Raw genomic sequence first — 27,255 nt, forward strand, 5'->3', positions numbered from 1 at the left:
ATCAAGTGTGGTAGCTTCCTAGTCTTTATGAACCTTTCCAGATAGGGTCAGGCTTAGATAAGGATCACAAATCACTTTATGCACTGCATGTTAAGGGTTAGATTTTCAAAAGTGCTTTGCACCCAGCATCTTCCATTGTTCTCAATGACATATTCTCTTTGAGGGCTCTTGGGACCTGAGAACGTTTAAAAATCTGGGCACTTTATTTTGGTGCCTAAATGGGAACTGAGCTCTCTTGAAAAATATGGCTTGAGTTGTAGGTGCGCACTAAGGGCTCTTGAAAAATTTGACCTTGGGTATTCAGAGCAGTATGGGCTTTTGTTGTTGTTTTGGGGTTTTTTTGGGGGGTGTTGGTAGTCAGTGAGACCTTGGAATTCTGCTGTTTTAATGATCATGTTAAAAGACTTGGACAAATTATGACCCTGTTAAAACTTGTCTAATTACGCAAACTTGAAAGCTTTTTAATGGCTATTTGGCATATATTTTTTTAAAACTCCGTTATTCTGGGAGTTCCAGTAGGTCAAGCTTCATTGTCACAATGTTGGATTTCAACTGAAACCTACATTATAATAGTGTCTCACAATGTGTGAACTTGAGTTTCCTCATTTTAATTAGGTGCTAATAAATATCTGTCTGACCCAGATGGAGGCATGTAAAAGAGCAGTTATGGTTTGATATCCGAGATCCTATTGCAAAATGTAAGGAAATAGAAGATTTTATTTAGTGTGGTGTTGGAACATAAACATGACCATTAAATGAATCAACGTGTTTTTCTAGCAAATTGAAGAGTAGCAGTTTTTAAAAGACAGTTAATCAATAATTGAATGTGCTAGAGTGAAGTACTAGAAATTGCAATGTCCTTTATCCAAAGAGCCACTGGTCCAGGACATGTTCATACTTCACAATACTGTCCTGCTGCTATGCTTTTAACACCGATCAGAAAAGTGAGAATATTGTTGTCCCTCAGTCAGTTGTTGACTCCTGTCTAGGAGGGAGTGTGTGGATATTTCTTCAACAAGTTATGCAACCAGCAACTCCTTTCCACTCAAGAAAAGACTGAAATGAGGCTGGTTGGTCATTGTACATCTTGCAAATCCTGATCCCAAAGAAACTGAGCCTGTACCTCAAGCTCTAATCTTTGGTCAGGAATGTGTCTCCAGAATTCATGGGAAGTGGGGTTCCATAACTATCTTTTAGAATGTCTGCTTTACTTTAGTAGTCCTCTTAAATAAATGCAGCTTGCCAAAATGAGTTTGACCTGTGCCAGCAACTGAATGTCTAGTGGAAATGTATATCAATTTCTGTTAAGTCCTACTTTATCCATTTTCTAAGCAGAAGCTAGATAGTGGCACCAAGGAAGGAAGGAATGGCAAAAGCGCAGAGGTATTAAAAATTGACAACATTCAGAACAGAAGAACACTGGGTAAAGGGGGTGTTCGGAAGTCAGCTACAGTGTTTCGTATGTGTGAGGTAGAACATGCTGCTTTTGGGGTGAGGGAGAAAGACTGCAAAATACTCAGCTTTAATCCCATGAGGCCAGATTCATTGATGACTGATTTCAGCATAGCAGTAATCTGAACATGTTGTCTTCCACAATGTTTGTACTTCATTTTGGGGATAGGTAAGGACCGCATAAAAGGGGAAACTGGGGTGAGAAGAGATGTCATAGCAATGTGGCCAATAGATGACTCTTAATGGCCCTGCTTTTAATAAATATTAAAACAATCTAGTGAAATAAATGATGATAAATAGAACTCTGGTATTTAAACACTTTGTAATATTTAAATTTTTGATACGATAGCTATTCTTCTAATGGTTGAAAATAATAGTAAACCTAGAAGAGATGGTTGGCCCCGGGGCTTGGTAATAGATCACAAACCCTTTCAGTTCTAAATCTGTGTCAAGGTTGGAAGTGACTTGAATTATTTATTGGTGGTTTGGCATGTGTGAAATGAAATGTGTAATCTCAGTATAACTCTCTAATGTTTGTGCAGCACTTTGAAAAGGTAACTACTCCTTGGCACTTTTATAGTGCTTTGTTAGTGGAGCTGTATACCCCGAACAGCTGGCATCTGTTGGCATTCTGGCGTCAACGGATTGGCCAATAGAAAGTGAATTGCCCTCCGTTGCTAATGCGCTTTCCCATGGATAAACAGAAGACTTTGTTCAGCAGCGCTATCAGTGTAACACCTTTTTATAGATATTATACTATTTAAATGTAAAATTTAAAACAAAAGTGTACTTTTAATTATATGTGAACATGTGTTTTCCTCCTTATACCCTATTAGGCAAGCAGTGGTTAAAGGTTCTCTTCCACATCCTTTTGCTTTGACTTTGTTTGGGGACACATTGTACTGGACTGACTGGAACACTCATTCTATTTTGGCTTGCAACAAGTATTCTGGGGAGGACCTGCGTGAAATACATTCCAACATTTTCTCTCCCATGGATATCCATGTTTTCAGTCAACAGAGGCAGCCAAATGGTAAGGAGTCTTGGTTTCTTTTCTAGCTGCAGGTTGGAACTGATCTGTAGAAGTCTGATATGCCTTTCTGTTTGGGGACAAGAGGAAATTACGTGAGAGCTGGATGGCTACATTTGCTTTATGATGCAACAGTTTCCAAAGCAGGGGACTTGGGAATAGACCTAAAGGGACACTGAGTATTCTTTACGTTGTTCTTTAACATTAATAAAACATCTCACCCCTCCTCCTCCTCTTGCCTGCCATAGTGATGCTGTGCAGCGTTCCTTTTTATTTATTTATTTTTAAGGGGGCCATGTGCTGGAGATTTAAACAATAGGGGACTTACTTTTTCTCTCTCTTGAGCATTACCTGAGAAGTCCATGTTCCTGAATGGAAACTATTGTTAATGTGGCTAATGGTGTTAAACATGACTAGCTCTGTAGGATAACCACCATCTTAACCTTTTAGTGAATTTATCTTGCTTGCATTTTGTATTTTTGTACATGCCGCTGCTTGTTTTGGTGCTGAGCAGTTTGTGAAACTGATAAGAGCACAGATTAAACAAGAATCCTATGTAGAGCCAAATGCCACATTTTCAAGAAAGGAAATATGCAATGTCTTTGCAGTTGGGTACAATAATTATCCACTCTTAATGCTTGGAATTAACTTTTACTTGTTCTGTGTTTATTATTTCCTCCTTTATCCACTTTCCGAACACAGACTCTTAAAAAAGCCTTGTGCCTACTGACACATGAGAGGAGGTTATTTGTTATCAAAAATATTAATCTGTGTGATTTATGTTCAACAGCTACAAACCCATGTGGAAGTAATAATGGTGGCTGCTCCCACTTGTGTTTGATGTCTCCTATCAAGCCTTCTTATCAGTGTGCTTGTCCCACTGGTGTGAAACTCCTTGAGAATGGAAAGAACTGCAAAGATGGTAGGCTTTGTTTTTGAAAGATTATTTTGGAATAAACTTGATGTAGTTTCTGCAAGAAAGGTGTTTGTCCATTTAATTGGATAAAGCATATGAAGGGGCTTGTGGGTTGGAAATATTATTATGGGAAATAGTAGGATAGAATGATTTATGCTTTTCCAATACAGATGTAAATTATAGGGAATGTTCCCTGAAGACTTGCACATGCATGGAAAACTTCTAATTGTGTTCTGTTAATATGTTCATCTCTCTACTTTTAAAAAGAGAAGGCGTGGTCTCATGGCTAAAGAATAGGTACTGGAGACCAGATTTGGGGTCTAGTCCCAGCACCACCACTGATTGACTGTGGCATTGGGCAAGCATTTTGAGCCTTGGTTTCCTCATCTCTTAAAAAAGGAGGTAACAACTACCTCATATATTGCTTCTTAGGGCAGGTCTACACCTAAAACGCTGCATAGGTGCGGCTGAACCACTGTCACGCTGAGGCGAAGATGCTCCTATGATGATGGGAGAGCTGCTCCCATCGGTACAGTTAATCCACCTCCCTGAGAGGTGGGAGCTATATTGACGGAGAAGCTCTCCCCTTTGTATGCCAGGGGTTAGGTTGGTATAACTCTGTCGCTCAGGGGTGTGGACTTTTCGCACCCCTGAGCAACACAGTTCTATTGATGTAAGTCTATAGTGTATACCTGGCCTCAGTGAATTAATGTCTGTAAAGCACTTCTGTTGTTATTGTACATTAAATATTTTCATCCCTTCTTTGAGATCCAACCAAGCAAAATCTCTCTTTAATGCTGCCACTTATCCTACCCCATTCATACCTAACATCATAGGCTGAAACTTTCAGATCATGTGCTTAAAGTTAGGCACTTGAATCTGTATTTAGGCACTAAAATAAGTGTGGCATTATTTCCAGAGGTGTGGAGCACCCAGAGGTCTAGCTGACTTGTTAGGGAAATATGACTGCTCAACACCCCTCCCTGTAAATCAAGTGATCTTTACTGAAGTGCCTAAATATAGATTCAGGTGCCTAACTTTAGGCACTCAAGTTTGAAAATCTAAATAATTTTTAACATTGGATCGGATTGCTATAATGATCCTGATGTCAAACGGCTGAAGAATAAGTATCAGGATCAAATTAACTCTTGTAAAACAAAGAACCTTTTTTCATGCAGACTCTCCCCACTGAAAAGGTAGCGGGGGGGGGGGGGAGAACCCATAAAATGATATAGGCAGAATTAATTTTAAATAGAATAATTTGAAAAAAATGTTTTTAATTTTATTAATGTACCCGTTTATATTTAATTTAAGACATTTACTCGGACTTGTCAGCTGCTCTTCAGTGTTTCCTCTTATCTCCTCCTATTTCACTCCTCCTGATTGTTTAACATGGCTAGTTGTGTCCGTGAGAACCTTATTAAAATAAATTGCCTCTTGTACATAGAAGAGCAAAAAAGCATAAAGATTCTAAAGCAGCCTTGCAAAATTGTCATGAGGAATTGCCAGCCCATGCAAAAAATTTACTTTCCCATCCTTACCATGATGAACAAGCTAATGTTTTTATTACCTGTCAAAATAAATTATCTGAGGCATGTAGATGAAGAGTATTTATTTTCATAAATAAAAATTTCAAATAATGATTTAAACTCTGATATCAGATTCTGGGTATTCACAGCCATAAAATATATCAGCTTATTTCTTTGCCTGGTTCATGATGAGTCAATTTTTATTCCATTCTCTCCATAAGAACATGAGATACTGAACCATTAGTGTGCTCCTGTTCAGACATACAGCATAGCTCTTCATATTATCAGTGATTTTATTTACTAAGAATCACTTCAAAGCATTGTGCAAGCGATATGTAGAGTATATGCAACAGAGACTTAGATGATCATATCAATATCAATTTGTGTGTCCCTCCTGTTCTCTGCCTGTGGCACACAATAGTTTAGTCTCCTGCGGGCTATAATACTTTGATCTAATTATGGTTGTTTGGTGTGGAGGCGGCTGGGTGGTGTTTTGTGGCCTCTGATATACAGGAGATCAGATGAGATGATCTGGTGGTCACTCTGGTCTTAAACTCTATGACTCTGCCTGACTCTCTGAATGATCCAAAATAACAAGCCCACCTTTTAAGAGGTGGAATGGAAATTAAAAATGGAAAATCCATTTCCTTAGTCAATATGTGCTGTATACCCCACTGCTAAACAGGATTAGAGTAGTCAGTGCAAAACAAAGTAAAAATATATACACCTCAAGCCTTGTTTCACATTCTAGGATGTCTCGCTGTGCTTACCTAATGCCCCAGTACGCATCATTCTGGTAAATCACAGCTGCTAAGAGACTTTTGCTGGGGGAGGATAGGACCAAAGGGAACCAGGGAAGGCCTGTGTGTGGGGTATGGTCCAGCTTTCAAAGTTGTTATGCTTTGCTCAGAGATTATATAATAATTAAAAAAAAAAAAGTATCTTTGACAATTGTGCTCCTTCTTTGAGGTGGCGAAGGTGACAGAGACTTGGGGCTGCTGTGGGTGAGGGAGGCAGGACTTTCCTGAGCCCTACAGGGCCAGCTCCAAGTTGCATTCGATTGCTTTTGGTAGTTGTGAAATGTCAAAATTGTGAATTTTGTGGGGCATTGCAGTTAAAAAGAGCAGGCCAGCAGGAGTCTCAAGGATCTAAAAGAAGTAAATCTGTTCTTGTTTATGTGTAGACTTTCTCTTGTAGGCTGCTTACTGATATTAGTGAAATAAATTGATTTTCCATTTTTACTCTGCAGTTGGCCTGTTAAATGTGTTTGTCCTGGAAAAAGTGAAACTGAACACAGTGAATTAAAAAAATCAATTTTTCCCTGTGAGCCAGATCCATTCAGTAAATTTCAGTTGTGCTGAAAGAACCAAAGAAAGCTGAATAATTAAAGTTTCAGATGAGGTTTTGAAATGTAACCTGTTTTTGACTTTGCTGGGAAAAAAGATGATTTCCAGTTAAAGAGCAGTGAAAATGAGGAGAGAGACAATGCCTCTTTCTTTCAAGGCAATTTTATCTTCTAGTGGTGGTCTGAGCAAAAATCATGATAGCTCTGAAACTAAATAATAAATTGTTTCATACTGAAAGGAATACCTCTGAGAGGCAGAGATCCTTATTTTTCTGGAATGTTAGATTAGCGCGCTGGCCAGAACAGGAAAGATTTGGAGGGTGATTATTGTGTGCATGTTTGCAGTGGTTTGGCATTGACAGATGAACCTTGCAGCCAAAGGTGAGGCTGGCTGACCCTCCTTGAGCAGTTTCCATGACAACTAGCATTTTTGAATAGTTTCAGTTTATAGCAAAGTGTGTTTTCTAGTGTTTTGGGTTTTTTTAAATCGCACCTTAGAGGAACTTCATTTTTTCTGACTATTCAGAACAATACCTTTTTTTTCCCCTTTCCTGTTTTGGGTAGATTCCATAAACTTCTCTCCAAAGTATTTTAGGAAGGGTTGATGTATGAGCTGGGATAAAGTTAGTTATTCTCCTCATGACTAATTATACTGACTGCTCAGTCGCTTTTAATTTCCACTCCCCTTCCAAAAGAAAACAGTTATGTAATTGGGACTTTGGCTTACTTCCAATGCTAAGACTCCTCCAACATCTGGGTGAAAGTTCAAAAATCCCTATTCCTCAAAGAAAAGAGAGGGAGAATGACCAGTTTGCCAGCCAGCAATTCCTCAATCGATATGTCCAAGGCTAACTGAGCTATTTTGAGCATGCAACTGCCACAGCCAGTATATTTTACTTTAGCTTGCTGTTCTGTAAAGCACTTTGGGGTGTTGTTCAGTATGACATGCATCCATATGAACCTAATTCTATTGACACTCTGGCTGTATATATGCTGTTTGATCGACATTTCTTTTTGTTTAATGGTAAAATTTGAGTTTGTTTTTAGAGGCCTACTGCGTTCTTGTTTATCTTGGGAAGATCTCCCCATTCATTCACTTGCACTCTGTGTCCTTATGTGCGCTAGACATTTTCTTCTTATTTCGCACTTTTTCTACCACCAGTACAGTTTAACTGTTGGCCCTTGGAAAGGAATAAACACTACAGTAGTTGCTTTCACTTAGTGAGGAGACCTAATATTTTTCTAATGTAGCATTGTTAAAAAGTAAATAAATAAATAATTTTTTTGGGGCTGTGAATCTTGCTTTGGTTTTCCTGTCACTGTCAAGAAGAGACATTCTTTATCCCATCCATATCTAGCAACCCTTATACTGTTTTTTCTTTTTTTTTCTTGTCTTGAGGACAGCTACCAGAACTCTGTATTTCCTGTTGCAGTTTAAGAGTACCCCTTGAAACTCCTAAATTCTCTGCCTCCACAGCCTGTAAAGCCTGAATCCAGATTTCTTTATACATATCAAGATTCTTCATTTTAAAATTGTTCCTTTCCCCACCTCCCTTTAAACAAGAGAGAAATTTGCCATAAATTTCTGGACACTTCTTCCTTTTCCTCTGTAAATTCAAGGCTGTTGTCATCTAGATGAGAAATCTTGTTGGGGTTCTATCTCTTCTCTCCTCCTGTAGTAGCAGGGGCAGACTGACAGCAACAGGTACAACAAAATAAATGGGATGGGATAAAAATCAAGGCAAAGATTTTTAGGAGAAGGAAATCTAATCAAATATGTAATAATTGTATTGAGAATTTATTCATTACTTACGCTTGATAAGGCACAGAGAGAGCATTAGACTTGTGCTAGGCATGGGTCCTGTTATTTATATAGTCCTGGACCGATACCAAGAAAATACTGTTATTCTGAGGGACCAACAATGGTTTTAAAGTAAAATAATGTACAGATCACCAGGGCAACAAGCAGATGCTTTGTTTATACTATTGTAAAGCTTGGCAGGTCGTGACACATACGACTTTAAAGTCATGTCATTGCAAGTATCCGCTTGCTTCTTCCCATTCTTTCCTAGATCTCTCTTCCTCCCCCCATGTGTTTAAATTAGACTTGATTATTAGTAGAGACTTTCTAGAGAAATATTAGGGGTAGTAGAACTGATACAATGCACTGCCAGCTTGCAAAGCCAGCTTTCAAACTGCTTAATAAAAGTAGGCTAAAGTTTTCAAACGTGGGTGCCCTAGAGTAAGGCTTCTGTGTCCATATTTAGACACCTAAATAAATGGCTTGACTTTTCAAAAAGAACTGAGCACCCAGTGAGTTCCCATTAACACCTAACTCTAGGAACCCGTATAGATAGATATATTTTTAAATGTTGGTCTTGGTCTCCAACTTTAATCGTTTATAAACTATTGGGTGCTAAAATTCTCATAAATTGTGTGGGAGATCAGCAAGATGGTAATCAGAAGACCTGATTTTAAAAAACTGCTCGATTGTTTAATTTATAGCACTACTTCAGTATTTTTGGCTTACTGTTAAATGCTAACTTTAAATATAGTTCCGTAACACTTGAATTAAAAAAGCACATTACATTTGGTAGCTCCAGTGTGTTCCCCTCTCCCACTGAAGTCATGGTGGTAGTGGGGTTATGAGCCATTTTGTATATTCATAAGGAGTTACAGTGCCCCAGTAAATGATGACTTGAAACCCTATACACAGGTATGCACAAACCTGAAATCCTCTTTCCTGCATTTTTTCCTCTTAAGTATGTGTACCCGGTATGATTTTTTCCTGTATTGTTCACCAGTGGAGGTAGAAGCTTTTTGGTTTTGTTTTTGTTTTTAATCTTGTACCAAAGCAAAACAAAAACACACAAATTTTAAGTGAAACTTCGTTACCGTGGGGTCAAAGGGCAAAAGTTACAAGCTGCAACTATTCTGGGTAATTATCTTAGAAAATTGATGGTGTATGTACAGAGTCTTGAAGCTGGACTTTAGTCTTGTGTGTATGTGTTTGTTTTTAATGACCTTTGGAATTTGAATTAACAAAATACTGAGATATAAAAACTTCATGTCTTGCGCAACCTACATGTCTTGCATAGTCCTCTGAACATAGTCCTCACAATCCAATGTTATATGAGGCTTTTCAACGGATGTTTTGTACAAGTTTGTCTAGTTTTTAGTTTGGAGTCTTCCCTTATTTGTTCCTTGATGATGATCAAGGTGGTGATATGTGGCCAGTGGTCATCCTATAGATATTCCAACCTCTGAGATTTACTACTTTTGGTATTGGTCAGGACAAGGAGAGCCTGCTGAGATCATCTGAAGTTACACCGCTTCAACCTAAACTTCTGGTGAGGTGCTTCTCTGCTAATCAATTCCCATTTTCCCAACAGAATGGCTTTCAAAAGCGATATAACTAGCCAGATAAGTTGTCTGTTTACAGAGGTGTGGATAATCACTTTAAAGAACGTTTTTAACTCTTTATTGCTTGATTGGCCATGTTTTTGCGGGGTTGGTTTTGTTTGATGAGTGGAATGTTTGCTATGCTCCTAGATAAAGACCATGAAATTCTTAGCTCAAAGATCCGGTGTGCAACATAGGTTAACTGAAAGCCAATAATTTCCTGATATTGAATGAGGTCTTAAAGACACGGGTCCTAGAGACACAGGTATGTCTACACTTAAAGTGCTATGGCAGCACATCTGCAACAGTACAGCTGCCCCGCTGTAGCACTTTAGTGTAGACAATACTTCCGTTGATGGGAGGGGTACTTCTGTCGGCATTGGTAATTCTCCCCAAAAGGCAGTTGCTAGGCTAACAGACAAATTCTTCCATAGACATACCACTGTCTACACCAGGGGTTAGGTCGGTATGTTTGTCTCTCAGGGGTATGGATTTTTCACACTCCTGAGAGATGTAGCTATGTCGATGTATGTTCTACAGTGGAGACCAGCCTGCAGTCTGTTTGACAAAACAAAATTCTTTTTTCTTTTGTCAATGCTGTGTTGAAATGGAGCTTATTTGAGAACAATCAGAAGGTCAATTTTAAGGGTGAATTTCAGCACAGACAGTACTTTCCTCAGCTGAAGTCTTTCTGGCAAACTGGCAATAGTTTTTCAAAATGATCATAACTTTCACCCATGTCCAAGAAAGTTTTTTAAAGTTACGTATTAAAATTACTATCTGAAATACTTCATATGACTTCTTTTGATCATCTGCAGACCTGGTGGTAATGCATTCCTATCACTTCAACTGCAGTTGATGATGATGATTTCTACAATTTAGGTCAAATGGAAGCTTGGATAAAAGATGATGTAGATTCTGATGAGGCTGTATTGGAGAATCTTTTGTTAATTGACTATGAATAGCTGAGGTAGTTGGTGGCAAATTGATTACTTGTGCATCTATTACTGTATATATGGTAATTCAATGTAAGTATGTTTTGACCTTGACATCGAATCAAGATTTTATTTATTTATTTATTTATTTATTTTTGTGGATATGGTAGTTAATAGACTTCTGTGACAAGGTTGCTTACTTTTTTTTAACTTTTGTAATCATGGGACTTATAGTGTATTTCTACACATCAATTAAACACCTGCAGCTGGCCTATGTCAGCTGACTCGGGCTCAGTCTTTCGGGCTGTTTAATTGCAGTGTAGACGTTCGGGCTCAGGTTGGAGCCTGGGTTCCAGATTCTGTGATCTTGGAGGGTCCCAGAGCCTGGGCACCAGCCTGTGCCCGGGCACCAGCCTGTGCCCGGACATCTACCCTGTATATTTATAGCCTCGCAACCTGAGCTTGAATCAGCTGACGTGGGCTAACCGCAAGTGTTTAATTGCTGTGTAGCATACCCTTGTAACCCTGGTCTGTTTTTCTTTTGTTTAAGTCTCATGTTAAAGTTTAAAGAAGGCATAAAAATATAGCTGCGGGATGGGGAAAACCTACATTGGATAATGCATAAAAGAAGAGTTTTTTGCTAGCTAAATAGCTGACAAATGTATACATATATTTCTAAACGAGAACGCGATGGTTTAGGATGGAGAATAACACGGTCTTTTTAGTCCATTCTTAAGAAAGAACACTTGTATTAATGTTCTAAACTTTTATTGTTCAAAATCACCATCTTCTTTAGCAGTGTTTCTCAACCATTTTGTGCTGTCGACCCTCTTTGGACTTAAAAAACAAACAGACAGACAGTAAAGTGTGACCCCCCCCACCCAGCACTAGAAAAACTTACAGCCACTTACCTTAAGCTCAGAGCTTTGGGCTTCAGCCGCTGCTCAGGGCTGAAACATGTACATTAGCTTTCTGGAGCCCCAAGCAATTGCTCTGCTTTCTACCCCCCTAAACCCAGCCCTGCTTGTGATCCTCTTAAAGCCATCCGGTCACTCCTTATCAAATAGATAAATCACCTCACCCATTCCAGTTAAGTTGGTTTATCTTAAATAAAAATGAAATTCACTGGCATAAGATAAAAACTTTAAAATCCTGCAAAATAAATCATTATTGAAAATAAAAATATTTTCAGATACAATGACAAATTCACCACTAGCTTGTGCTGTACTCTATGGAAAAATCAGCTACAGCATAAATGAACAGATTTTTTTTCCCTCTGTAAATGTAAAGGTTGTAAAGGCATCAGTACACTTCATTTCAGCATGACTTTGTAAGCCTATGTAGTAGAGGTCTTCACATCTTGATACAGACTTCTTTCATTAGATGTGTTAATGAAGAGTCCATCCAGCTTCATGAGAGTCAATCCCAGCATATGATGCATTTCCCCCTGTTAAACAAGCCAGGTTGATTGACACAGGAATTTCACAGGAGGGTCACTCTCATTGTTTTATATTAGCTTGTTTCATAGGTATGTCACTGTTTAAACACGCACTTTTTTTTTTTAATAAAAGGTTTTTCCCTATTGCCACCAGATATGTTATCTATGAGAGGATAGCCAACTGTTGGTTCCAATATAGTCACAACAGATTTGTTGATTTGGTTTCAGTGCTTTTGGAAGGATTCAATTTTTATTGATAAATATCGGTAAATATTGATTTTGCCATACACGCACCCCGATGAAAAAATATTTCAATTGATAATTAAAATTTACAGATAGAATAAGAAAATGCTGCTTGAGAGTTTATTAATTTGATTTAAGCATATTTTACCTTGTATATTTTGACATGTGATGTCGACAATTTGTATTGTAACAGTTATAAACCCTCCCTTAATTTTCCACAGCTTTGGTATCGATTTACATTTTCAATCTTAAAAAAAAACCTTAAAAATTAACGGGTATTAGCCATTGAAATTATATATAAAAAAACTAATTTTGCCAAGTCTACGTATCTAAAACATACTGTAATATATTAAACTTTGCAAAATGTACATGCTATGTACAATTCAAGTTGGACCAAAAGGGCACTATTCATCAACATTTTCTTATTATCATGCAGATTTTAATAGTCCATTTCTACAGAAAATGTCCTCTGAATCATTCAGCACTGGATCCAAAATTCACACTGAAGAACTTTGAGCTAGATTCTCCAGAGGTGCAAATCAATCTGCATAGTACCACTGAAGTCTGTGGGGCCACACTAATTTGCACCAGCTGAGAATCTTGCTAAGAATCTACATATTTATCATGTGCAATTTTTGAATTAAGGGTATATTTTTTTTGTTTGGTTTTGGTATATTCAGGAGCCACCGAATTACTGCTCCTAGCCCGCAGGACGGACTTGAGGCGCATTTCCTTGGATACCCCGGATTTTACAGACATTGTCTTGCAGCTAGAGGACATCCGTCATGCCATTGCTATTGACTATGATCCTGTGGAAGGATACATCTATTGGACTGATGATGAGGTGAGGGCCATTCGCCGCTCTTTCATAGATGGATCAGGTAGTCAGTTCGTTGTCACGGCACAGATTGCGCATCCCGATGGCATTGCTGTGGACTGGGTTGCCCGAAACCTTTATTGGACTGACACCGGCACTGACCGCATAGAAGTGACAAGACTTAACGGGACTATGAGAAAGATCTTGATATCAGAAGACTTGGAAGAACCAAGAGCAATCGTATTGGATCCCATGATTGGGTAAGGAAGTGTTTAAAATGTTTTAGAAAGTTGTATCATTCAGAAATGTAATGTGTACCCTTTAACAATGGCAGAGATTCATTGTAGCTCTCTGATGCCAAATACACTATGGTCTCTTTAAAAGGCAAACAAAAAATACAAACCCTAGTGATCTTTCTAGTGGAGTTCAAGCCTGTCTGTATTCAGGAGTATAAATAGTACCAATTTTTTTATCATATTAAACTCACTTTCACTCATCTGGCTTTTAACTGTAACATGATCTGGGCTATGCAGATATATGTACACTGATTTGAAAATTTAAGAACAAGTGATCTTTAATACCATTTGATTTGTGGGAGGTCTTACGTTTCCAAAGTTAAAATTTTTTAGTTTTTTTTTTTTCAACCTCTTCCTCCTATTCTTTTCCTGTTTCTCATTTTGCAATTTCTCAGAATTACTAAATAATTACTAAACATCTGAACCGTTAGTGTCGGTTCTTGTTTAACACTGTGCTTGAACATCTCTAGCTGAAAAAGATTTTTAAAAAAGTCAACCCTGTCCCTGCATATAAAACACAAACAAAAATTTAGTAAAATAGGAACTGATGCCTGTATGTACACCGGTGCAGATAGTGGAACATGAATATTACATATGCTCTTTTTGCTTGAAATTAAAAAACCTGGATTATCTGCAAGTTACCAAATGGGGACAAATGAACTATTTCTACTTTTTGCTTAATTGACTGGTCCTCTTTATTTCTTTCTGGTCTTTGCCCGTGTTTCCAGATTTGGGTAACTAAGTAGAATTGGTTATTAATTGAAGCTCGTTAAAAATGGCTATACAATTATGAGAATTGCAGCGGATTGTTATGGGAATTCTGTTTAAACTGATCAGTGCATTTACACATATAAGCACCATTGAGGACATATTGCACAAGTTGAATTTTACCACCTCAGTGATAGAAATCATGTTCTAGAAATGCATTGGTCTGTGTTGTATGTCTTCTGATCACACCGTTTTGGTGTGGGGGTATTAGAGATGAGCTGCATTAATGTTGAAAGCATTAGTTTTAAAGTATTTTTAAACTTTTCTTCTGCTCTCCATTGCAGATACATGTATTGGACTGACTGGGGAGAAATTCCAAAGATTGAGAGGGCTGCATTAGATGGGTCAGACAGAGTTGTGCTGGTGAATACTTCGCTTGGCTGGCCAAATGGACTGGCCCTGGATTATGCAGAAAGCAAAATATATTGGGGAGATGCGAAAACAGACAAAATTGAGGTTTGTTAATGGCATTTTTAATTAATTCTACACAGTTAAGACAATAGAGCAACTTCCATTTGTCTAGCTATAGACACTGATATATTTGCCATGAAGGTCTTCAGGAGGCAGCATAGGTGTGGAGGATTTACTCTGAATGAGGAACTCTTTAATTCTAATCCCAGTGACTTCCTCTGTGGCCTTGGGCAAGTCACTTCACTACTCTTCTTCAGTTTCTCTATCTATAAATTGGGACTAATAACCAGGTAATAGATCTGGGGAGTGGGGATAGGTTGCCATTGGGAGGATTTGTTTAAAAAGGACATCTTTAGACATATGTTTAAAAAACAAACAGATTTCCTTACTTACATTGGTAATAACACATTAGGAAAAATTATGTAAACATATGTGCGTTTTACTATTTGTGCTTTTTTTCCAATTCAGACAGTTTTAAAATAAATTAGTCATTTTCACATATTTCTAGTCCATTTCATTTCCGAGTTCTTATCTGCGTAGCACAATGTTGTAAGGGTTTCAAACATTGCAGGGGGAATAGGTTTCTCTCCTTCCCCCTTTCATTTCTTTTAAAAAAGAAACGGTGAAGGGCAAAATGAGGAAAGGGGAGGACAAGAAACATTTCTATTCGCCGTAGGCCAATTTTCATAAATTTCAATTTTGGGCTAAATTTGCTCTCTTTGTGTTTAATGTACAAGCCTTTGAGACTGTAAACAACTGAATATCAAATACCATTTTCACCAAAATGGTACATATGCTAAGGAGATTACTAGATCTCTGCTGTTTAAAAAAAGTAAACAAAAAACCCCCCCACTATTTGTGTAGCCTTAGTATAAGATGATCCTTTAACCTTGGAGAGAAAAAAGGAGCTCAGAATTAAATTTTAATTTAATTTGAGATGTTGTGTAGCCTGTTTTCGGTATTTATTTATTTTTTCTCCAAAAAAAAATTCTTGGATTTTGAAAAAGTCAGTATTCGGGCTTTACCCAGTTTTCACCAATTTTAGCTGTTCAGGACCCAGGAATTTTTTGTGGCGGAAGTGGACGGGGTCAGGCACAAAAGGGGAGCAGAAGGCTGCACCCTGTCCACTTCCCAGAGAGAGCCCCCTGTTGGCCCTTTCAGTGCAGCCCTATCTGGTTCCTGGGATCACACTAAATGGCCAGGGGCAGGGTTGGGGGCTCTGTCCTGCAGGGGAAGTGGATGGCACTTTGTGCATGTGGTCTCGACTACCGGGACCCAGCTCCCTGCCCATCTCTCTCCCCCACTGTGTACCAGCCAGCAAGTAGACTCTGTGAGTACTGAGCTCCCTGCTGGACAAAGCCCTATCCTGACCCATACCCTTCAGTGTGACCCCAGGAAGTGGATGGCGCTATTCTGAAAGGCTGCGTTCAGGAGAGGGCTATGACCTGCGGGAGTTGGGGGGGTCAGTACTCCCAAGTTGTAGCCTCTGTTGTCTTGGCCATGCTGAAGTGCCGGAGTCCTGTCTGCTTCCTCTGCGCAATTGGGGAGCGAGACAGGCAGGGAGCCCGGGTTTTAGGAGACGAGGCTACATCACAAGTATCCCCAACCCCTGTGAGTAGTAAGCATACCTCCTGCTCTGTAGGGTGACCACCCACCCGGAATTGGGCTGGACAGTCATGAAATGCAGAGCCAAGTCCTGGTTCCGGGCTCAATGTCTCTGGGACAGCATTTGTCCTGGATTCCCTGCGTCACTGGTCTGCGCCTGTCTGAGGCTCAGGGTGATGCCTGCGTCTTCCTGGTGCAGGGTGGAGGGGCAGGGGTGGACCTTAGTCTCTCCCCTCACCATGAGGTCCTGCCCCCCCGCTCCTCCTCCTCTCCCTCCTGAGGCCTCTGCCAGGCCAGAAGCCAGAGCTGGGCATGTAAGAACCACCCAGGGAGCCTGGGCTGCTGTGGGGAGCCCTGGAGTCCCAGACCCTCCACCTGCCCTTGGGCGGTGCACCCCAGAGGCTGGGCACACTGGCCAGAGGCTGCTTCAGGACAGATGGAGGGTCTGAGGTTCCCCATAGCAGTCTGGACTCCCTAGGTGGCTCTTAACACAGTCCTGCTCCAGCTTCCAGCCTAGCCCATGGGGTGGGGCCTCGGGGGAAGAGGAGGAGCAGGAGGTAGGGACTTGAGGAAAGAGAAGGGGCAGGAGGTGGGGACTTGGGAGGATGAGGAGGGGCAGGACCACACAGAGGGCAGAGCACCTGCATGTGTCCTGCTTTTGCTTTCTGAAAAGGTGGTCACCCTACTGCCCTGCCTTGCACACTACCCTTCCTTTTTAATTTTTAATTATCTTTCACTCATTTTTAAAATTTTAGAATAAATACTAATAAATTCCTGTGAAGTTCTTTTAAAAAATAAAAACTGAAAATGAAGGGCCTTATGCATGGTCTAATTGTAGAACTTGGAACTGGTGTCAGGAAAACTCAGCCTGCTTCTGCTTGATAAGTGGCCTTGTGTATGGACAAAGAGACATTTCAGTGTGATTATGCATTATTGTATACAAGTAGATTTTCCATACAAAATCATTAAATAGTGCTTGCTTTTTTGTTTTTCAATGTGTGGCATTACTCAAATAGTAGTCTTATTGCATCACTAAAGAAGTCAGTGTCTCCTGCAAGCCAGATTTTTGGTATGTTTGTGCCACATATGTGCTCTAGTATTTATTTTTACGCACTGATTCATGCTATGCTTTTCTGGAGCCCCCAGATGATGATAAAACATCAGCAGGGGTTAATGGAGAATGGTAGGGGGTGCAGCAGGGAGCTTTTGTTCCCATTTTATCTGGCAGTCTGCAGCAGGCAGAAGCAGGCTGTGTGGCTCAAAAGCTTCCTCATTTATCTCGGTCAGGTTTCACTGCTGATAAACTTCTATTGAAATGGATGGCTGCTATTGTGCTTACCAGTGGGGAAGATTTCTCATTGACTTGCTACAGGTTTAAAGGATTTTCCTGCCGTGCTATGAGGTTAAAAATGTATGATCTGCTCTGTTGAACAGTTTTTTTGTTTTCCTGCTCAAGTGAATACGGTCTTCTGGACATGTATACTACCTGTTTTAAGACATAGGATGGATTTTAAATGGCCAGCAAAACCTGTATTGATATAGAGTGTGTGTGGGTATTCACCCACAAAAGCTTATGCTCCAATACGTCTGTTAGTCTATAAGGTGCCACAGGACTCTTCGCTGCTTTTACAGATCCAGACTAACGCGACTACCCCTCTGATGATTGATACAGCTGGTTTTCTTGCAATTTTTCAGTATGTTTTTTGCTTCAGTTATCCTTTATCTGTTCTCCTTCCTTTTCTCCATTCTTCTCAAATCCAGTGATGAAACAGACATACACCTCCTGGAGGAGAGGGCGGGGGGGGAGGGGGCTTTGAGCAAAGACTGTGTGCTTCCCATACAGATCCAACCATTATCTAATGATTCTGAGTGCAGTTCTAACTTGAAGTGTTTCTGTATGCCCAACTCTATTTATCATGCCTAGCATTAGTTTCCCTAACCCTGATGATTAATGGGGAACGTCTTTTATATCTTGCTTCTTTTCAGCATAAGTACACACATGCTTTCAGAACACAGCTTCATCGGGCAACAGAAAATGGAAGCTATTAAGATTTTTTTTTGGGGTACAAAGGTCTTGAACAGAGAAGACCTTATTGTGTATGACCAGGGAATTAAAAGCTTGGCATCTGGAGAATGCTCCATTCTGCATTCTAATCCTGAAATTGTAGGGCTACATTTTCCTTTGATGACAACACACTCTATTTCGTCAGTACCCTAATAAGAAAATTTTGTTTTCCAAGCATTCAAAAAAATGTTATTGAGAAATTCTTTTTCATATATCTGTATATTGTGAAATACTGATGTGTAGACAAGCTTGATTGCTTTTGTTCAACCCCCACTTTTTAATAAAGCACTGAAAATTGAGAGGTAGAAACAGTCAACTCCCTGCCAAGTTGAACACACATGTTTTTGTATAGTTACATTTAGACAGAACCAATAGCTCTTTTAGATATTAGAAGTAAATGCAGATGAAGCATACATCTGAAACCGCTTTGCCTCTTAATTCTGCCCCTGGTATATTGTACAAATGAGAGATGTACAGTAACTCCTTGCTTAACGTTGTAGTTATGTTCCTGAAAAATGCTACTTTAAGCGAAACAATGTTAAGCGAATCCAATTTCCCATAAGAATTCATTTAAGTAGCGGGGGGTAGGTTCTAGGGAAATTTTTTTCTCCAGACAGAAACTATGTTTTATATCTGGGATTGGCAACCTTTGGCACGTGTCCCATCAGGGAAAGCTGCTGGTGGGCCGGGCCGGTTTGTTTACCTGCAGCTTCCGCAGGGTTGGCCAATCGCAGCTCCCACTGGCCGTGGTTCACCGTTCCAGGCCAATGGGGGCTGCAGGAAGCGCCACGGGCTGAGGTATTTTCTTTCTGAACTCTTTCTGTTATTCCTATATCTTTTTTGAGGTAGGTTGACCAGAACAGAATACAGTATTCCTGGTGAAGGTTTATATTTAGTTATATAATGAATGGCTTTATAGTATTTTTTTCATTATTTTTTCCACATTCTTTAAACATCCTAACACTTTATTTGCTTTTCTGAGCACGGCTGCACATTGAGCTGAGATGGATGTTGGATTTAGGATTAAATCCAGAGTAACTTCTCCTCTTGTGTTCTCGAAGTAGCTGTTCCACGGACTCTAAACCATATGACCAGTTTATATGTGGGTGGTTGAAATCACCCATTTTTATTGCCTCATTAACTTTAAATTCTCTCTCAGATCACCCTCAACACTACAAACCTAATATCTTTCATTCTCTGAAGTGTGGTAATACAACCCTAGTAGATATATTCCTATTCTTATGATTTGGGATTTATATCCAAACTTTATGGTCCCCTCCACTCTGATATGGTGTTTTCATGGAATCTTTAAGTTGTTGTGCTCCCCCTCCATATCTACAATCTAATCTATCCTTGTGTAGTTTGTGCCCACTTAGTATATTACCCCTTTGAGGTCATTCCACCATGTTTTAGAAGTGTTAAATGCTTGAAGTTTTTATTCCATTATCAGGAATACTTATTTGCCCATTTAAAACTTTTTTTATTTGTATATAGATGTTACCCCTCTCTCTCTGAGACATTTTTTAGGTTGTCTATGTGCTCTCAACCCTGTTTGTCCTTCATTTCAACTGTAATTTCTGTCTGATCCTTTACTACCAAATGTAGTTTCTTTTGTATTACTGAGATTTCCTAGAGGATGTCATTGTTGATTGTCAGGAAGTTTGTAAACAGAAGCTGTTTTTCCCCTATTTACTTGGGTATCTTTGGCCTGAGTCAATCCCAATGATAACACAATCCATTGTTTCTGAAATCAATTTGTCACCATGAAAGTAATTAGGGTGTTAAAAATGCTAGATTTGAGACACTGCTTAATTGATACTTTGGGAGAAGCTGTCTGATGGGAAATGAGTGAGTTTATGCAATAACAGAAGTGGAATAGAATCCTAGAATATCAGGGTTGGAAGGGACCTCAGGAGGTCATCTAATCCGACCCCCTGCTCAAAGCAGGACCGATCCTCAATTAAATCATCCCAGCCAGGGCTTTGTCAAGCCTGAACTTAAAAACTTCTAAGGAAGGAGATTCCACCACCTCCCTAGGTAACGTATTCCAGTGTTTCACCACCCTCCTAGTGAAAAAGTTTTTCCTAATATCCAACCTAAATCTCCCCCACTGCAACTTGAGACCATTACTCCTTGTTCTGTCATCTGCTACCACTGAGAACAGTCTAGATCCATCCTCTTTGGAACCCCCTTTCAGGTAGTTGAAAGCAGCTATCAAACCCCCCTCATTCTTCTCTTCCGTAGACTAAACATCCCCATCTCCTCATAACTCATGTGTTCCAGTCCCCTAATCATTTTTGTTGCCCTCCGCTGGACTCTTTCCAATTTTTCCACATCCTTCTTGTAGTGTGAGGCCCAAAACTGGACTCAGTACTCCAGATGAGGCCTCACCAATGTCAAATAGAGGGGAACGATCACGTCCCTCGATCTGCTGGCAATGCCCCTACTTATACATCCCAAAATGCCATTGGCCTTCTTGGCAACAAGGACACACTGTTGACTCATATCCAGCTTCTCGTCCACTGTAACTCCTAGGTCCTTTTCTGCAGAGCTGCTGCCTAGCCATTCGGTCCCTAGTCTGTAGCGGTGCATGGGATTCTTCCGTCCTAAGTGCAGGACTCTGCACTTATCCTTGTTGAACCTCTTGAGATTTCTTTTGGCTAATCCTCCGATTTGTCTAGGTCCCTCTGTATCCTATCCCTACCCTCCAGGGTATCTACCTCTCCTCCCAGTTTAATGTCATCTGCAAATTTGCTGAGGGTGCAATCCACACAATCCTCCAGATCATTTATGAAGATATTGAACAAAACCGACCCTTGGGGCACTCCACTTGATACCGGCTGCCAATTAGACATGGAGCCATTGATCACTACCCGTTGAGCCCGACAATCTAGCCAGCTTTCTATCCACCTTATAGTGCATTCATCCAGCCCATACTTCTTTAACTTGCTGGCAAGAATACTGTGGGAGACAGTGTCAAAAGCTTTGCTAAAGTCAAGGAACAACACGTCCACTGCTTTCCCTTCATCCACAGAACCAGTTATCTCGTCATAGAAGGCAATTAGATTAGTCAGGCATGACTTGTCCTTGGTGAATCCATGCTGACTGTTCCTGATCACTTTCCTCTCCTCTAAGTGCTATGTTTATGATGTCTGCAGTAATAGAAAAAGAAATACAGAAAAGATATAATTTTAGTAAGTTTTTGGGCAATATCCTTGTTATACACTTACGGTGTTTTATCTGAGAGCAAAAGTGGGTTCTGTAACACCTAACATGGAAAGAACAATTAGATCTTGAGTAGAATTACTACAAATTTGCCTTCTTTACCATCACATCATAAGTATTATCCATACTAAGTAATGATATTAGTTTTGCATACTATTGTGTATATACATGTACAGATCCCATGCTAGACCAGCTAATAACTACCTCAACAATTAAAATGTCTGAACTAGAGGGTCACACTTTGTTGCTTGTGTAAGATGGGCACATTGCATACACTAGAGGCTCCTTGGATTCCTGCATTCACCCCTGACGAGCTCTCTGTGTGCCACCTTCCTGGACCACTGTATTTCCTGAAACCCCCATGCTCCCTCTGGCAGGGGCTGTGTGCGCTCTCCGTGTCACTTTCTCCCCCATACCAGGGTTCCCCATTCTCGCTTCCATGCTAGGGGCTCTTTGTGTGCCCCCATTTTCCCCCTTACCTTCACCATTCTTATTTATGTTCTTTCTGTGTGGGAGATAAGTAATTCAGGGTGTCGACATTTTAAACCGTGTTGGGAGGAAGGGCAGAGCTGAGATGGGTGTGTTATGCTGGAAGGTGGTAATGGCTGCCATCTGCTGGTTCTTTGATCTATAGACAGTTACAGAGGTGGTTGGAGTTGCTAAGTTTGCTAACCAGATGCCAGGGGCTTTGTGTGTCCTCCGTTTTCCTTTTCCTGTCTCCTGAATTTCACCCAAATCAATATGGTTGTGCCCATTGATGCCTAGAACATTCCCTGGCATTTTGGAGTTGATCAGATGTGGCATTCAAAAGTTATTGTGTTCTGAAATGCCATCAAGTTGAGTGACAAGGTGGGAGAGGTAATATCTTCAGAAGTTGATCCCATAAAAGACCTTATCTCACCCACCTGGTGTCTCTAATATCCTGGGACCAGCATGGCTACAACTACACTATATCAAGATGAGCGTAAGGCCTTGCAAACTTGGCCAAATCTGAATTTAAGAATGGCCGTACTAGGTCAGACCAATGATCCATCACGCTCAGTATGCTGCCTATGACAGTGCCAGATTTTCCAGGGGAGTGTGTAGCATATTGATTATTTAGAGTGTGGGTTTTTGGTTTTTGTTTTGTTTTTGGGGTGGGAGGGCATTTTTGAGGAGGGACAACTTGGTGTGAAATGTTTTTGGGGTGTCTTATATTCTTTTGAATTATTTTTAAAGCTGTTGTTCTTACAGCAACAAGGTGCCTATTAAATGCTTTTTTTTTTAATTTCATGAGGTGACCACAGTACATAGCATTAAAACCATTGTCCTTTCTTCAGAAATAATTAATAGAAAAATCTCCCAAAATCGGGTAAGCTGAACCGAACACCAAGAGTGTTTTCAGTCCTATTCTGAAATGATGCTAAGGTAATCTTCAGAATGACAATAGAAATAATACTGAAAATGCTGAAAGGTCACTTCACTGGGGTCCCTCCATATAACTCTGCCAATACACCATAGTAATGATTTGCCAAACCTTCCTGTTCTGATTGGAACTGACTGGAATTTACTGATGAAATGGCCAAGGTGTTTTGACTAGATTGAGACCACCAGTCAAATGTCAGCTAGTGCTGCCAGAAGTGGAATGTCACTGCATCAGCCCACTTATATCACTTCGTTGTTGTTGGTATTCAGAAGTGAATTACATCTAGAATATTTGGCAAAAATTGAGACACCGAACAAATTGCTCTGATGCAAAATTCCACTCTGAAGTTTTTTGGTTTCAGATGGAAACAATACTATGAGATATTAAGTTGTATGTATTATTCACATCGTGTTTGGTCATCAGCATCTTAAGATATGGCCACTATTTTTTGTTTTAATGAATTTTATTTTCAACATGCTATATTTTTTTGAAGTTTTGTATTGATATTGTTTTCTTTGACTGATTTGCAAGACTCTTGCCCAGAGGAAAGACCATTTGCATTTCTTGTGTGTGATTTCCTCCTCCCCCCCCTTTCATAGAACTACTCACTCTTTCAGTAAAGGTAGCTTTTGTGGTTAAGCACATCTGTTTCCTGTTGTAGCCTGTATTCTCACTGTGGTCTGAAGTATTTAGAATAGCCTCAGAATGTGAAACCCACACCACACTGTGGTTAAAGCAGCACAAACCACTGGAGACACTAGCTCAGATTATAAGACAGGTTTCTTAACCAGGGATTCAGAGTGCCTGGTTATCAGTTTGGCTGAATAATCCAGTTTGGGATCCCACAGAGGAGTACACATGCAAGGAAGATCAGCTTGTGACCTGATTGTTCTCTGAATTTCACAGTCTGAAGAGTGTATGTTGAAATCCTCTAGAATGAGTTGATTTATGACTGTTTTTTTCTCTCTTCTGTGTAGAATGTATGTATCGCCCCCGCGTCCCTTCTTGCTTTTCCCCCTGCGTCACTCTGGTTCTTTTTTGTTTTGTGATTTACACATTGGGATCCTTTTAAAACCTTTGAAATCCAGCTAAGGTCAGTAGGAACTAAATGTTGCTGTCTGTTTGGTCATGATGGAATTACTGCTGCTCTAACTCCAGCTCTTTGTAGACAGATGTGCCCTTTAAGAAACTTCTTCACCACAGTTGGCACTAATTGACAACACTTCTTGCCAGTCTCTGCCGAGTGGTTATGGTTTGAATGGGCATGGAACCTGATTTATGCTCCCACCCTTCCAGGTGAGGATTGGGGCATATGTGGGCAAGGTTGCACGGCCATAGTGCTGTGCCTGGACTGCCAGTCCAGCACCTTTCACCAGTGTTAAGTTCACTTAAATAACCAAGTTTTCTTGTTGCCCACCTAGGACTTGGGAGACCTGGGTTCTATTCCCTGCTCTGCTACAGACTTCCTGAGTGATCTTGGGCAAGTTACTTAGGCCTGATCTACACTACAAAGTTAGGTCTGTGTTTGCGTGTCTGTGTTCAAATCTGTCGCCAGCTGACATAAGCATCCATTTACAGCAGTATAGTAAAACCATCTCCCTGAATGGCGTAGAGCCATGGTTGACCTAATGAGGGCAACATCGTGTGAGTGTAGACACTACATGACCTGACTCGACCCTAACAGTCTTCCAGCAGCTGTCTCACAATGCCCCGTTCCCTGTGACAGTGACCATTCGGGCCACAATTTTAAACTCCATTGTCCTGGGGTCACGGAGCCCGGAAGCCACATCCACCCCTTATGCTTCCCACATGTTTGTGGAGTGCCTCATCCTGATTACACACCTAGGAGCTCACCCTTGTGTGCAGCTGCCCAACAGATCATGTACGACTAGGTATGCTTCTGCCTGGAATACATAAGTATTGGATCTCCTTGGCCTGTGGGGAGAAGAGGCTGTGGGGCAAAGGGGTACGACAGAGAGCAGCAGCAGTGCCACGTGAAAGCGAAGGAACTTTGTTGGAGATACCAGGCCTAGGAGCATAACAGCAGATCAGGTGCTGAGCCGTGGACCTGCATGCCATATTTGGCAGAGACCCCACCAGCACTCCGCAAACCACTATGGGTGCCTTTGAGGAGCCCAAAACAGAAGCCCCTTTCGTGAACTGTGAGGGGGGATTCCGACCATGCCGCAAGCCAGGACCTATTTGAGGCTCCTCCACAGCCTAGCCAGTCTGAGCTGGTAGTTGAATCTTTCCTTGGTGCTGTCAAGGTGGCCAGTGCCCAGCTTCATGAGCCAGGGGAGCAAGGGGTAGGGTGAGTCCTCCAGGATCAGCGTGGGCATTTCAGCATCACTGATGGTCATCTGCCGGTTGGGAAAGAATGTTTCTGCTTGCAGCTTTCTGAGCTTTCTAAGTCCTGTGTTCTTCAAAATGTGAGATATCAATGAAGCATTCTCTGTGATCCATCATTGCTTGCATAACGATAGAAAAGTAGCCTTTCTGTTGAAGTACTCAGTAGCAAGGTGGGCTAGTGCCAAAATAGGGATGAGCATGCTGTTTGTCTCCCCACCACAGTTTGGGAACTCATTGCTGCAGATCCATCCACTAGGTCCTGCGTGGTGCTGAGAATCTCAGTTCTGTGCATCAGGCGATGATTAATGGTCCTACATGCTTGCTAAATGGAAGGATAAACAAAAATAGGTCTGCAGCTAGGGTTGATTTCAAAACAGCAAACGTTATAAAATTAAGGGAATTAATTAGGGAAGTGGACTGTACTGAAGAACTTCAGTATCTGAATGTAGAGGAGGCTTGGAATTATTGGAAGTCAAAGATGCAGAAACTATCGGAGGCCTGCATCCTGAGCAAAGGGAAAAAATTCGTGAGGAAAGATTACAGACTAAACTGGATGAGCAAGCATTCAAACAGGTTATTAAGAGAAAGCAGAAAACCTACAGAAATGGAAGAAGGGATGGATCAGCAAGGAAAGCTACCTGTTGGAACTCAGAAAATATAGGGGGAAAAGTGAGAAAACTGCCAAAAGCCAAGCAAAGTTGGACCTTCCAATGGAAATTAAAACAATAGTAAAAAGTTCTTAAGCCGTATAAATAAAAAGAGAACAAGGAAAGAGGTGGGACTGCTAAACACAGAGGAGGGAGTGGAAATTAAAGATAATCTACGTATGGGCCAATACTTAAATACTTTGCCTCACTTTTTAATAAGGATAATGAGGAGTTCGGGGGGCAGTGGCCTGCTGGTTAATGGGAACAAGGATGTGGAAGTAGAAATGATCATATCTGAGGCGGAAGCCAAACTCAAGTAGTTTAATGGGACAGAGTCTGGGGGCTCAGATAATCTCCACCCAAGAGTATCAAAGGAACTGACACATTAAATTGCAAGCCCAATAGCAAGGATTTTCAGTGACTCTGTAAACTTAGGGGTCATACCCTATGACTGGAGAATTGCAAGTATGTTACCTATATTTTATGAAAGGTGGGAAAAAGTGATCTGGGAAACGACAGGCCTCTTAGTTTGACCTCAGCTGTATGCAAGAACTGAGAACAAATTTTGAAAGAGTAGTTAAGGACATAGAGGTAAACAGTAATTGGGATAAAATACAACATGGTTTTACAAAACGTAGATCGTGCCACAGTAACCTGATCTCTTTCTTTGAGAAGATAACCAATTTTCAAGACAAAGGACATGCTGTAGATCTAATCTATGGATTTCACACATTGTAAATTATTAGTTAAATTGGAGAAGATGGGGATTAATATGAGAATTGAAAGGTGGGTAAGGAACTGGTTAAAGAGAAGACAACAACGGATCATACTGAAAGGTGAATTGCTAGGATGGAGGGAGGTTACTAGTAGAGTTCCTCAAGGATCAGTCTTGGGATCAGTGTTTAACATTTTCATGAATGATCTTGGCAGAAAAAGTAGGAGTTTGGTAATAAAATTTATGGATGGCACAAAGATGGGAAACAGTGCCAATATGGAAGAGGACTGGAATATCATACAAGAAGATTTGGACAACCTTGAAAACTGGAGTAAGAGAAGTGGGATGAAATTTAATAGTACAAAGTGAAAGGTCATGCAACAAGAATTTTTGCTATAGACTGGGGTCTGGTCAGTTGAATGCAACAGAGGAGGAGAAAGACCTGGGTTTGAATAGTTCTTAATAAACTTTAATAGATTTAGTAATTTTAATAGTTTTTTAGTATCTTTTAGCTTTAGATTAAGCTACAGGGGAACCCCTCATACTCTGTTTGGGTATCAGACTATTCCCAGAACTCTGGGCTTCAAACTCTGCGCTTGCTGTCCACAGTCCTTCTCAGTCACTGATGACTACCAGTGGTGTCTGTGCTGCTTGGGAGAAGT

General features: G+C 40.4%; 1 protein-coding gene across 2 annotated transcripts in view; it reads left to right on the forward strand.

The window, feature by feature from the left end:
• Positions 1-27,255, forward strand: part of LRP6 (LDL receptor related protein 6) — a 191,372-nt gene that overhangs the window by 110,272 nt on the left and 53,845 nt on the right. For both annotated transcript variants that reach the window (XM_084627378.1, XM_084627379.1), the window contains 4 exons: positions 2,289-2,485; positions 3,273-3,404; positions 12,971-13,367; positions 14,456-14,627. In XM_084627378.1, the coding sequence (XP_084483504.1) occupies positions 2,289-2,485; positions 3,273-3,404; positions 12,971-13,367; positions 14,456-14,627 (898 nt within the window). The remainder of the gene's footprint in view (positions 1-2,288; positions 2,486-3,272; positions 3,405-12,970; positions 13,368-14,455; positions 14,628-27,255) is intronic.

The sequence above is a fragment of the Lepidochelys olivacea genome, assembly GCF_965140295.1.
Source record: "Lepidochelys olivacea isolate rLepOli2 genome assembly, chromosome: 1".
Taxonomy (NCBI): Eukaryota; Metazoa; Chordata; order Testudines; family Cheloniidae; genus Lepidochelys; species Lepidochelys olivacea.